The sequence below is a fragment of the Grus americana genome, chromosome 7 (assembly GCF_028858705.1).
Source record: "Grus americana isolate bGruAme1 chromosome 7, bGruAme1.mat, whole genome shotgun sequence".
NCBI classification, from domain to species: Eukaryota; Metazoa; Chordata; class Aves; order Gruiformes; family Gruidae; genus Grus; species Grus americana.
Window position 1 is genome coordinate 36,772,558 of NC_072858.1, and position 13,582 is coordinate 36,786,139.

The following is a 13,582-nucleotide window of genomic DNA, read 5'->3' on the forward strand; positions in this document are numbered from 1 at the left end:
CGGTGAGGACTGTTTTGCAGGTATAGATGAGTGGGATGCAGCAACGTGGTTGCTGGCTCTCGAAGCGTGGTGGCGGGAGCTCCGTGAGGGGAGGAGGGCCCGGTGCTCGGGGGAAGCCGGCGGAAGGGACCGGCCGGCCACCGCCGGCGGAAGGGGCGGGCCGGCGGCGCAGCGGCTGCATGGGCGGCGTGTGGGGCCGCGCAGCGCGGCTCGGCTTCCCCGCGGCCCGGGCGGCGGCGGCCCCGGTCGGCGATCGGCGGCGACTGGGCTGGCTGTCCGGCGCCGGGGCGGGCCTGCTGCTGGCGGCGGCGCTGCCCCGCGGTCCGGTCCGCCTGCAGGCCTCCCTCGGCGCCGCGCCTCACTTCCTGCGCGCCGGGGCGGGGCGCGACTCCTGGGGCCGCCGCTGCGAGACGAGCAGCAGCAGTGTCGCCGCACATCTCCCGGAGGAGCAGCCGGCAGCCATGCCCGCCGCCGGTCCCGCCGTCAGCCCCGCCGAGCCGCAGGCGCCGGCGAGCGGCGAGTCCCTCCGCCGCGGCCGTCGTAGGAAGGCCAAGGTGGGAGCGGGAGTGGCCGCGGGCGGCCGTGCGCCACGTGCAGCCGCGGGGGCGGCCATTTTGTGCGGCCCGGCCCCGCCGCGGGCTGGGGGGGACCAGGGACACACACCGGGCGTTCAGGCGTTTGAAGCGAATAACAGCGCGTTGTCGGAGCGGGCGGGCGAGCGAGGCGGTTTCTCTGTGTAACGCTTGCTTTCCCTTGGCAGGAGGAGACCGAGGAGAAGAAGCTGAAGCGGCGGGAGAAGCTGAAGCGGCGTAGTAAGGCCGAGGGCGAGCAGGCTCAGCCCGAGGAGAGCGGGCTGGGCGACGGTGATGACCTTGACCCCCCACTGCCCAAGAAGACAAAAAAAATCAAGAGCAACGGTCCGGCTGCAGAGAGCGACAGCTCCGAGCATACGGTGAAACCATCCTCTGCCGTAAGCAAAGGCACGGCCGCTGGAGAGCAGGACAGCGACGCAGAGGTAGTAACGCTGTGCCCGCGGAGCCCTTGTCTTGCTTAATTAAGTCCCGCTTGTAGTGAGCAGGCTTAATAACACATCCTGGGTGCTGTGCGGAGACTTGGTGTGTGAGGGCTGTGGGAGTGTTAGGCTGCTGTCATAGGCAGCGTTCGCCGCAGATTTGTGGTACCCGGTCCCGTGTGCCTGGTGTCACACTCGTTTCTGCCCAGGCTGCGGGCGGGTGGGTGAAGCACAGCGGTACATGTACCAGACATCTCTCCTTGTCACGCTTTCCCCCTCGTGGTAAATGCCAAGCCGTGTGGAGTAGCTTATCCTGCAGCGGAGGGGGCTAGCTAGCAGGGAGCAGTTTCCGTGTGCTAGCTTGTCTTCTTGTAGCAACTCGTTTTGTGTTCTGCAGTGCGAGGGTTTCTCCCGGCTATGCAGGCAGTCACTGTCCCACAAATGTGTGCTGCTTTGTTGCTGTGACAGCGCTTTCTCTCCTGGCAGGCCCTTAGAAGAAGTATTTGGCAAGGTGTTCTGTAAGGGAAGGTCACAGTTATCCTTCTTAATTCCCACTTCTGGAGTTCTCCCTGATCAGATTTCACTTGTGTGTGAGAGGGCCCTGCAGCTTCCCTGCCCCTGTGTAGGGCTTTCTGTGGGTTGTTTCTCTCTTGTGTTTAAGATGGGAGTGTGAGTCAAGAGAGTGCTTTTTGTACCTTGGGTGTAATGATGTGATCTTATGGATCTTTGAAGTAGAAGCTAAATAGTGAGTTTCAAGTAAGCGTCTGCTGGTGTGCAAAGTTAAGCTGTTTGCATGGTGTACCGAGGAGGTGTGATTTAGAGGGAGATTTCTGCTTCATGCCGTGGGTTGTGACACCAAATATGTTTTGTTGTTAAAAACAGTTTTCTAATAATTTCAGTGGACTCCAGTTAAGATTTTTAACAATTAGTTTCCCTTTCCTGACTTGCCAAGCATATGCTCACGATGCAGTAAGATCACATGGAAGAGGGCAGTTGTTCCCTTTTGTTTGCCAGGGGTCTTAAAAGGTGGTGCAGGTGTATCTGAATTAGGGATGAGATAGCAGTAGCTGTGGTTTTGAACAAGTTATTGAAGGTAACAAGAGCAGGAAGACCTTTGGCAGGAAGTTTTTACTTAAGACTGCTGTAAAACCAGAATTTGCTTGTAGGAATTCTGTCACACTGAGTGGTGCAGCCTGTGTCAGTGCGTCTTGTCTTCTAATACAGGGTGGCTGGATTCAAATTTCCCACTTTACGGTGTGATGATGTTTTTGTTTATGGAGTACCTGCATCACAAGGATTTTCTTTCCCTTTAAACAGAAGGGATGTAGCTGGTGAAACTGCAGTGATAAAGTAAATGCACAGTTTTTCTTGTGTGCCCATAGGGTATGTTATTTGCTCATTTCTTAAGAGAAATAAGTTGTTTTGGTTTTTTTCCTTTTATCCTGTTAGGAGCTGACAGAAGAAGCAAAAGAAGGCGCCTTCTCCAATTTTCCTCTCTCCCAAAACACCATCAACCTTCTCAAAGGTTAGTTAATGTGGCAAAAGAAATTTCTGTAAATGTTTGTCCAGAATTGCGTTCGGTTACCCACGCAAGAGAGACAGAAGCCAAGGGTAAATTGTCCTAAATTCTTACATTTATTGTGGAGTAAAAATGCGCACATGAGTGGTCACTGTAGATTCAAAGAATCTATTGTTAGTAGGAACCGAGTTTCTGTTTTGTTCCATGTCAAGTTCTGTCATTTTAAGGCGAGTTTATTCTTTCATGGTGCGGTTATTCCTACATCTATGTTTTAGAGACACTGTCTTCTTACCAGCATCATTTTACTTGCTATGTATCTTTATTCTGGTATCTGCTGTCTAGAATATCCTTTCTTAAATAAGGGTAATGGTGTTTCCTGTATGAGGACTGTTTGGCTTCTGTGAATAGATTGTCTCTGATTATTCTCATACTTTGGGGCATTTTCATATCTATTCTAGATTAGTTTTGTTGTGAACATAACCACTGTAGAGTTCTTGTGGTTCTCTGTGTTGGGAAACTGTGATTCTTGTTTTCCAGACAAAATTCTAGTTGCTTTACATTTTCCTTGCTCAGAAGTTTCTCTAGGATGGATTGTTTGATGTCCGCAGTGCAAAATCTCTCTAAAGTCTTAGAATATCTTAAACACCCTCACCTCCTCCCCTGCCCTCAAACTCAAGCTACCACAAAATCATCTCCTTTCCCTCTGATTATCTTATGCCAAACATCATAAAGAAGGCTTTATTTCTTGGTGAGTACTCAGCTGTGTGCATAAGGGGGAATACTTTATGATCTAGAGTAGGAGAGAAAACACAGAGATACATATTTCTTCTAATTTGCACTTTCTGTTGTGTACAGGATTTGACATGATGTGTCCTACGTATTCAGGCTAGTTAGATATGAGGGCTTCTAGTTGTTTGTTCAGCTTGTGGTAGAATCAGCACCTTTTAATAAAACCTCTTTGGATTATTTACAGCTCGAGGTGTAAAATACCTGTTCCCTGTGCAAGCGAAGACTTTTCAGCCCATATATGATGGCAAAGACCTAATTGCTCAAGCTCGAACAGGAACTGGGAAAACCTATTCTTTTGCTGTTCCGCTGACAGAAAAACTTCAGAGTGTCTCGCAAGATGGGAGAAGAGGCCGTTCACCAAAGGTAACTTACTACTTAAGTTAGAATATGGAAGTTTTCAAAAGCAATTTTGTAACTGCTTTGGAGATTTTTTTGGGAACTTCTTTCTCCTTTGTTGATGTTTGTAATACTGAAGACTTTCGTCAGATAAGGAGCTACCATGTGACAGGTTTTGCAGCATCACACGTTTCACTTTTAGGGTTCCTTGTGACCTTATTTGGGAGGCTGCTATCCTCAGGAAGTTAGCCTATGGCTTTGGGGTTGAATCCCCTGCCTCTTCTCAGGTAGTGGTTGAGTCAGCTGGCCTTGTCTCCATTCACTGTTTCTCACTATAAATTCCATAGTGATAACTGAAGGCTTTTGGGTTTTTTTGATTTTTCCTTCACGTCTGGAGACTCAACTTAATGGATGCAAGTGGTGTTTACATTTCTACTTAAGCATGAGATGGAATTAGTAACCAGATACCTGTGATCAGATACCATATTCCCATGCAAATGAAGTGTGTATATTTATCATTAGACTGAAAAATTGTTACAGTCTACAGATTTTGTTGCCTACTTCATCCTTCTATTTTATTAACTTTAAGTGATGTAAGTTTTAAAATTTTATTGTCTGAAAGATTTCTAGAGAATAATTCAGCTCTTTGTTTTATTATTCAATTCTTAAAAGAAAATGGGGGGGGAGGGATAGACACTGGAGGAAGGTGGGTAGGTGGAGGAGGATATATGGCTAGAGTGTGTATTTTTGTCTCTTTTAACTCCCTCCAGGTGCTGGTTCTTGTTCCAACTAGGGAATTGGCCACTCAGGTAGCCAAAGACTTCAAGAATCTCACCAGGAAACTGTCAGTGGCTTGTTTTTATGGAGGAACTCCATATAAAGAACAGCGTAAGTAAACACTAAGGACTTATTACTGGATTGGAGTTGACATTCTCCAAATGCATTCCATGAATAAAACTGGCTTTTCTCCCCCTCAGTTTCACTGCAGTCAGGATCCATGACGTTGTTTTCAAAGGAAACCTGGGTTGAATTATTTTAGTTCCAATAAATCTTTATTTAAAAGAATGGTTGTAGGTCTGAAAGTGACTAGTCCTTTCAGTTTCTTCTTTATTGTGTGTTTGTGTGTGGACATATAGTGGGACTAGACAACTGTCCAAGGAAAAAAAAAAGAGAACCGTGTATGTCCATGTGGCGCGCTCTGTCTTCAGAGGTAGCTGTGAGGAAGACTTTAGCTGGAAAACTAAAGTGTATTTCTGTGATAAAGCTCTGAAGGTTTCTAATGCTGGTTCATTGGTGCTAGGAAGTTGGAGTATCTTGCTGTAACTCTGCTTGTGGTTTAGCTAGTATTCCTGACAGAGCAACTTGGACTGCTGTTAAGCTTACTTGTTTGTTACCTGGACTGGACATAGTGCTTTATTCAGAGATTAGGAGTGAAGGGCAGTAGCTTTTTGGTTCTAAAATTAGAAGTGTTGCTGTGTACTGGTAGCTTTTTACCTTGTTGTCTCTTAGCATTCTGACACTGTCCTTGTTTTTCTGTCTTTTCTTCCAGTTGATCTCCTTAAAAGTGGCATTGATATTCTAGTGGGAACTCCTGGACGGATCAAAGACCACATTCAGAATAGCAAGCTGGAACTTTCTGGCGTGAAGCATGTTGTTTTGGATGAAGTTGATCACATGTTAGACATGGGCTTTGCTGAACAAGTGGAAGAAATCTTAGGATTTGCTTATAAAAAAGGTAAATTTTGACATCAGGAGAGGAAGAGGGGACAATGCAGAAAATGCAATTATACTATGAAAACTGCTGGTTCACCCCCAACTTGAATCCTTTGTGCAATGCTAGTGTTGAACCTCAGAGAAAAGGGCAAGGTAGAATTGGAAAAAGTTCAAAGCAAGGTGACAGATGGCTGAAGGGCTGGAATGGCATCTCTGGAAGTGGAGGGGAAGCAAAAAAGCAACAAACCCAACTCCCTGAGCCCTGGTATTCTTCATCCTGAGAGGCGACTGAGCATAGGGATAGGGTTATGGTGTGTTTGCACACGCGTCATCACACAAAGTTGACAACTAGGGAATGTTTGCTCTTTTCTGATGTAATGGGCATTCAGCAAAGCCACCAGGTAGCAGGTACAGAGCAGAATAAGGTTATTTTAATAGTGCGAAATTCCTTGCTGCATTGTACTAATGCCAAAAGTTTTGCAAAGTGACTTGGTGAATTACCGGAAGTAGAAATACCAAGCATTACTGAAAGCAAGGGTATCACTTCTGGCTCTGGAAGCCACAAAAAGCTGGTTGCTGGCAGAGTTTCTTCATATCTTTGTTAACTACATGTGACTGCTATTGGAGAGAGTATACGAGCTTCATGGATCTTAGATTTGACCCAATACAGCCACTGTCATTTTTCCTTGATTGTTACATTCTCCCCATTTCTGCAGAATTGGTCTTCGCCCTGACAGCCAAAAAGTACAGATAATCTTCTAAAAAAGGAAATCTGTATAGGTTTTGAAAGAGTTGTCATAATTACTCAATCTTAAAAATTTTCTTCATAACTGGAAAATAAATTGTAGGGAATATTAGTGTTCTTTTGCAATGTGTGTTTGTCTGATCCTGTGGAGATCTGGAGGTAGGTTAAACTTTTACAAGATATTGTTCGTTAAACTGTTCTTACCTGGGGCAGTCTATCTTGTTTTAGAATTCTTCCCCCCGAGTCTGCAGAGCATCCTTTTTAGCCTGTCTTTTTCCTTTGCACGTAGCTGTACTGTTCACAGCTAGTTGGTATTGGAATACCAAGCAAGGAGGGATTGTGACAAGAGTTCTTTAAGGTATGTGGGAGGACTTTGAGCATGGTCTAAATCATTTTTAGCAAATGATCTAGAAATGTGTCTTGTATTTCTTTTCAGGCAGGATGAAGGATTCAGTTTGGTCCATTAAAAATGTTTTCACTGCTTCTAAGTTTTCTTCTTGTAGCTGACTTACTGCACATATAAACCTCTCAATTTCAGAGTAACTCTGTTGCTTTTTTATATCAGTTCTCAAGTTTCAGAGTCTGTTGTGATGACTGAAATCGATGGCTTTTCCTTCCAGGTTCTGAGAACAACCCCCAGACATTGCTGTTTTCTGCAACTTGTCCGCGATGGGTATATGATGTAGCAAAAAAATACATGAAAGATGAATATGTACAGATTGACTTGATCGGAAAGAAGACTCAAAGGACTGCCACAACTGTGGAAGTGAGTAATTCTGCTGCAGAGCGGTGGCAGGTCCTCAGAGTGTGTGGCCTGGAGGAGATGGGTTCTGCATTGGCTTTACAAATGGGGATGTGGAATGACGTTTCACACAATTGATGCAAATATTTTAAGCAAAGCTTTCCTATGGGGGCAGTAGTTTGCAAGCTTAAAAAAAATAAATACCTTTTTGCATTCATTTTGTCTGCACGTGCCTTAGATTTAACGTAGGTGCTTACCATGTTTCTTTCCCAAACAGCACTTGGCTATACAATGTCGGTCATCTCAGAGAGCAGGAGTTCTTGGGGATATCATTCAAGTCTACAGTGGCAGCCAGGGGCGGACCATTGTCTTTTGTGAGACCAAAAAGGAAGCAAATGAACTGGCTATGAATGCTTCACTCAAACAGGTACTGGGGTCTGAACAGTTGTGGGTATTTAGGGGTTGAATGCATTGAAATAAATATGAGATTGCAACTGTGTGGATGAAGTTGTTTCTGTGGGTGGTTTTAAGACTTAAGAAAGCTATTTCTAAAAGTAGAGCTTTGCAATTAAAATTGCTGTGATTATGAAATGATTTCTTTGGCTCTGAAATCATATAGGACAGAATTGATGGATTCAGCTTATGCTGAACAACCAGGAGATAGTAATAATGGTACTAAACGGGAGCTAGTCTAGTGCACATATTCCATCTCATGTCAGTATTCTGGAAAACCTAACTGATACGGTAGAACGGAATGTCCTGTTGCCCTTGGAATGTCATTAAATAGTTTGTTCAGATCTCAGGTGATATATTGAGCGGGTTTTCTCTGCTTGCTTGAATTATCAACCTTTTCTTGACGGTGGGGAAAGGTGCTGGATTTTTTTTCAGAGAAAATCTTGTTTGATACTAAATACTAATTCAGGGAAAAAGAGCAGAAGTGGGAATACATGATTTTCCCAGTGTTTGATGTGTGTCACATACCATCCATATTAAAATCTTGCAGGAACAATTTTTGTCTGTTGGCCCTGCTGCTTTCACAGTAAATCCAATGGGTTTGTTCTTGTGTCAGTATGTGATGCGTTTTTCTCTTACGCTAGTAAGTTCTGCTTTAGCGTGTTACTTGTTTGAATTCTGAGCTTGTGACTCTGCTCTTTCTCCTTGTCAAACACTTGATCTGTCTCTTGTCTTATTAAAAGTGGAGTTTGTTCAGATCACCTGTAGGGTTCGCGAATGCCCTGAAAACCTCATTTCACCTTCTGTGCGTTTTGGGATGGTTTCCTGGGGAAGGGAGCAAAGTCTCCTGCTAGCTTTTTACAAGCAGCAAGTACTTAAGTAAAGTTGCTTCCGTTTGTTCCAGTGGAAGTGAAAGCTGAAGTGGGCCCTTATTGGTGTGGCAGGCAAATTGTACAGTCTGCTGTTCATATGCTATAAATAATAACGTTATGGTAAAACTGCTTATGAGTATTATTGTCCCAGAGAAGGATCAAACCACAAAGTAGGATGCTTTATATTCCTTTGGTGTCAGCTGTGTAATTATTTTATGTTGCTGTGCACAATATTTTGGGTTTTGTCATTAAATGTCTTTACATACTGCAGCTTAGACTCCTGTATTAAATAACATGTTAATGGTTTGTTTCACTGACAGGATGCCCAGTCCTTGCATGGTGACATTCCTCAAAAACAGAGAGAAATTACATTAAAAGGCTTTAGAAGTGGTGTGTTTGAAGTTCTGATTGCAACAAACGTAGCTGCCCGTGGTTTGGATATCCCTGAGGTTGACCTTGTTATACAGTGTTCACCACCAAAAGTAAGTCATGAGAGGAAACTAAAATTGTAATTTATCCTTTTGTGACAGAACAGTGGGTTATTCCTTTGTTTCACCAGAATTATTATTCTGATTCACGAATGCAATGGATTTTTTGTAAATACAGGCCTAGAATTTCCTAGTTAAGCTTTTATGTTTTGAGCTTTGATTAAAATAAAATTGATGGGTTTCGGTTACTCTGGAAAGTTGTAAGATAGCTCTTGATATTGTTTCAGTATTTCTGAATCCCTTCCGAACATTGTTACATTGAGTTTCATAACAACTCTAAAATGCCTTTTTCTTCTTTTGAAACTCCAGTGGAGCTTTTTACTTTAAAGAACTTATGTCAATAGTGTTTGCTAAACCCGAGGCAGCATTTGTTAAAACGTGTGTTAAATCCTTGGGTAAGGTAGCGTACACAAACCCGAGTGGTTTGTGTGTAGTTACAAGTTTGGGTATAGAAACATAATATATCACTTCTTGGGCTTCTGAGTTAGAATTTAGCTTCCATTTTCTCTCTCTTACAATGTATAAATGTCAACAGTTTAAATGACGTAAGGTTTTCTTACGTTAATCTGAATTTCTGAAGGATGTTGATTCCTACATCCATCGTTCTGGACGTACGGGTCGAGCTGGCCGGACTGGGATCTGCATTTGTTTATTTCAGAGAAGAGAAGAAGATCTTCTGAAGCAGGTTGAGCACAAAGCGGTGAGTTCAACTTCAGACTTCTGCTTCATGAAATCATTCCGCTCCTAAAGGACTCTGGCACTGTTAGACCTTGTGACCCTGGGCTGCTTAGGACTGTATGAGTCCAGTATGGGACTGATGTCCCATAGTCCAGTAGGCCTAGGCCTAAAATGTTGATATTTGGTAAATGTTTGTAAATGATTTTGTATCGACCTGTTCTAATGTCTCATGAGTTTCTCCATGTTGGCAGTACTCTGTTGCTGTCAGCAGGCAGACTGTGACAGGAATACATGAAGGAGACTGTGCCTCACATTACAATCTGCATGTAAATTGGTATAAAGTAGCTCCAGATTAACAAAGATGGGAAATTAAAGAAAAGCTTTATTCTAGCTTTAGAAGTAACTTAATTTGAGTAAAGACTGTTAATACTCTGAACAGTAAGTGACTAGAGGTCTCAGTAATGTGACTTAGGTAGGGTTGAGTTGTAGAGTGCTGAAAATAACTGTAATTTGTTGTCTTGATTTCAGGGGATTACATTTAAGCGTATAGGTGTTCCTTCTGCTACAGACGTGATTAAAGCTTCAAGTAATGATGCCAAAAAGTAAGTTTATTTGCCTGTTCTTACAAGATGTCTAGAGTTCTTACCAACAACAATGTTGCTGATGCAAAACTTTAAGGGATCAAACCTGTATGTGAGCATGTCTTTGCGTATGTCATAAAAGTCAGCTGCTTTGCTTGTAGACACTGACTAGTTTTCATAAGATGGTATCAGTAAACCTCTGTGTGATTGAACATAGACCTTTTCACAGAACATAATGTGCTCAAAAGTTCTCGCAAAAAATCACCTTTGTTTATATCATCAGAAATCAATAGCAGAACAGGGAATTACCGTCATGCAGGGAAACTGATTTTGTCTGCTCAGATGATACAGTAGCAGTGCGTAAAGAGCAATACTTGGTATACTGAGGAGCTACTCTGCAGTAGTAAGGATGTTGTAGCCACATCTTGTGTTTCTTTGTATCATTTTATTCTGAAGGATTGTGGGGTTTTTTCCGTGCAGCTGTTAACGTTTGCTGCCCGATTGGTGGAAATTGCATGACAGAGATGATTATAATTAGTGAGGATTTGACCATTGTAAAGGAGATCACGGGCATGGTGTTGGGTTCACTGCTTACTGAAAAATGGTGGGAGTTGCTGGCATACCAAAAATAGCATTAGAGAAGTAGCTGTTCTTGGTTTCCCAGCTTGTTCTCACTGTCTCTCCCAGAAATAACCAATTTAATCAGCTTTCACTGAGAGCGACAAGTGCCTTGCCCCAGCCCAGCAGTGGCATTGTAGTGGTTTGCTTCTCTTCCTTGTGAAGTAAAAGCAAGGGATTCTTGGGTTTGCTGGCAACACTTTCTTGTGGATTCTTGGGTATGGCTTTAAGAATGCTGATAATTTTAGAGCCTTCCCTTGATGTTTTTATCAATGCTTTCAAACATGCCACGTGTACATCCCCAGTTTTGAACACATCTGTCAAGAGGCTTGGCTTAATGCACAGAGAAGGTGGAATTCACCTGGAAGTGTTGAGTTAAATGAGTGGTAATGAAGTGTGAGCATTACATCTGAGGCTTTTAGAGATAATTTGTTAACCTTGAAAGCTGTCTGTAATTTGATGTCTTGAATGTGACTGTACTTCACACTGGCCTTTGCTGATTGAACTCTTAAGCTTTTGTTGTCACCTTGTAGGTTGTTGGAGGCCATTCCTCCTTCTGCAGTAGACTACTTCAGAAAATCTGCTCAAGAGCTCATAGACGAAAAAGGGGCGGTTGCTGCCCTGGCTGCAGCTCTGGCCCATATTTCTGGGGCATCGTACATACAGCAGCGCTCCTTACTCAACTCGACTGCGGTAAATAACATTATACCTGTGTTAACAAGAAGGGATAAATGAATTGCTTGTGTCTAGTCCGAGTGTGGCATCTTCTCAGGCTCCTTCAGTGTGCTTTCTGAATAGCTCTTATCCCCAGCTTCTGGTTTGCTGCTCGTTCCTTTACTGAAATGAGCTCTTACCAGAGAAACTCAAAATCAGTTACTAAGTTTTCTTGTAATGAGTTAAAAGAATTTCTCCAGAGATCTAAGTGACAGAAGACTTTGATGCTCTGAGAGAGTTTAATAATGACATCTTACAAGTTAATAGATTGGTTTGTGCTGTTGTAGTTTTCCCTTCCCAGGAAGCTTTTACATATCTATAATATTTCAAGTCTAGCATGTGATTACCTGATTTCAAAGAGATCTTGACAGAAGAGAAGGACAGTCCTTCCTTTCTGATACGTTTAGGGAGAACTTGGCCCAGTTCGTTATGGGGTAACACAGTTTTGGAAATAGCATGTGACTGGACTGTGCTTCTTGTATCAGTTTGGGGGTTTTTTTACCCCTTTTCTAGCAGTAACTTTATGTATTGAATAAATGTGTCTCTGCTGCTGGCTAAAATACAGAAATGCTATTGGCCTTTATATCAATGGGCAGTCCTAGGTTAGATGGATGCCTTCAGCTTCTTAGAGGCTTTTAATTGCTTCACTTTTGGATAGCTGATTTCTTGGGATTAAATACTACATTACAATAACAAGTTATTGCGTAGTTCATTAGTTAGTAAGTTACAGGCTGTCCAGCCAAGTTTAGTCTTGTAAATGTTTTTCTCTGTTTCCTGAAGGGCTTCGTGACCATGGTGTTGAAGTGTTCAATAGAAATGCGTAGTATGAGCTATGCCTGGAGAGGACTAAAAGAACAGCTTGGTGAGGAGGTAGATGGCAAAATATCTGCAATGCGCTTCCTCAAGGGGAAGATGGTAAGACTCTGTGTGTGTGTGTGTGTGTGTACATGTATGGCCAGTTTTAGCAGTGATTGAGGCAGGTGTTCTGAAGTACTAGTGTAGAAATGTCGATACCTCACTCTATCCCTACTCAATCTCATTTATCAGAAAATGGTAACCTATCACGAGACCCCCTGAAACTGTTTATGTGTACGCTATTAAAAAACCCACAACATTGAAGCTAGTTGAGTGTTTAAAAGATGCTTACTTGAAGGGATGCATTGCTTCTAAATGATAATGCAGGAATTCTCTCCTTAAAAACAAACAAACAAACAAAAAACCCCCATCACAAATATGTACATACTGGGAGTGGTTGTTGTGACCTCTATTTTTTCATTATAAACTTGTGCTAACACTGTATACCATCTCCTGTGCAAGTGTGTTCTTAGAGAGCTTGTCGTGCCAGATGACACCCATCTGTCTTTTAAACAGACAAGCTGATTGCAAGCAGTGCTGCTGTCAGCACAGAGCATTTGGATCTACATTTTGTTTTGAGCTTTTGAGTTTTACCTGTTTTTTTTCTTCAGCTTATAAAAAGCTTCCCCCAAAAGACCATGCTTTCTGCCATTTCTGGTTTCTACACTTAGCATGTATGAGTGTTTGCGGGTGCTGCCTGTCTGGAGTTGCATGCCTCCATTCTTGGATATATCTTTGAAAAGCAAATGCCTCTTTTTTTTTTTTTTTTTTTTTTTTTTCCTGTTATAGGGGGTGTGCTTTGATATCCCTGTTGGCGAACTCAGTAACATACAGGTATGTTTTTGTAGCGAAAATTGGCTCTGGAACCTGGTCATTTGAAATTTGGTGATTGCTATATATAGGATTGAATGTAGGGTGGTTTGGGAGGATAAGGTTTGTGTTTTAATAAGGACATTGCATAGACAACAGTCATTAGAAAGAGCACAGCAGTCAGAAAATATCCTGTCATGCCTCTTTCTCAGTTCAGTTCTCATTATATTACCTGATTTTATTAAACAAAATCCCGTGTTCTTTGGCTACTATGGAATACCTTTGCATTCAAATGTTGCTTTTAATGCTATAGGGTACCTTGAACACACCTGCAGGCACATGAAGTCTCGTCGCATTGGTTTTGTTTCAGGAACAGTGGAAGGACACCAGGCGCTGGCAACTGTCAGTGGCAAAGGAATTGCCTGAGCTGGAAGAGTACCCCCAGGAGGCGGGACGAGGGTTCTCCAGGTTTGGAAACGGGAGGCAAGGTGACGGTGGCTTCAAGAGAAACAACTGGTTTAAGAATGGAAACCAGGGACGTGATTTTAACAGGTCACTTGATTAACCCTCCGGTACAGATATGGGACTGAGCTTATTTTTCTCAAAAAGTAAAAGCCTATTAGACATTCCTCTTTGTCTTTATTCCTTGATAAAGCA

At 43.0% G+C, this 13,582-nt stretch overlaps 1 protein-coding gene across 1 annotated transcript; it reads left to right on the forward strand.

Moving 5' to 3' along the window:
• The first annotated feature begins 17 nt into the window (after nucleotides 1–17).
• On the forward strand, nucleotides 18–13,554 carry LOC129208623 (nucleolar RNA helicase 2-like). The gene is made up of 15 exons (XM_054831631.1): nucleotides 18–554; nucleotides 761–1,015; nucleotides 2,462–2,537; nucleotides 3,505–3,683; nucleotides 4,427–4,544; nucleotides 5,206–5,391; nucleotides 6,735–6,880; nucleotides 7,134–7,283; nucleotides 8,502–8,663; nucleotides 9,250–9,369; nucleotides 9,876–9,949; nucleotides 11,080–11,239; nucleotides 12,041–12,175; nucleotides 12,905–12,949; nucleotides 13,296–13,554. The coding sequence occupies exons 1-15, from the start codon at nucleotides 27–29 to the stop codon at nucleotides 13,488–13,490; spliced, it is 2,529 nt and encodes an 842-aa protein (XP_054687606.1). The 5' UTR covers nucleotides 18–26; the 3' UTR covers nucleotides 13,491–13,554.
• The last annotated feature ends 28 nt before the right edge of the window (nucleotides 13,555–13,582 follow it).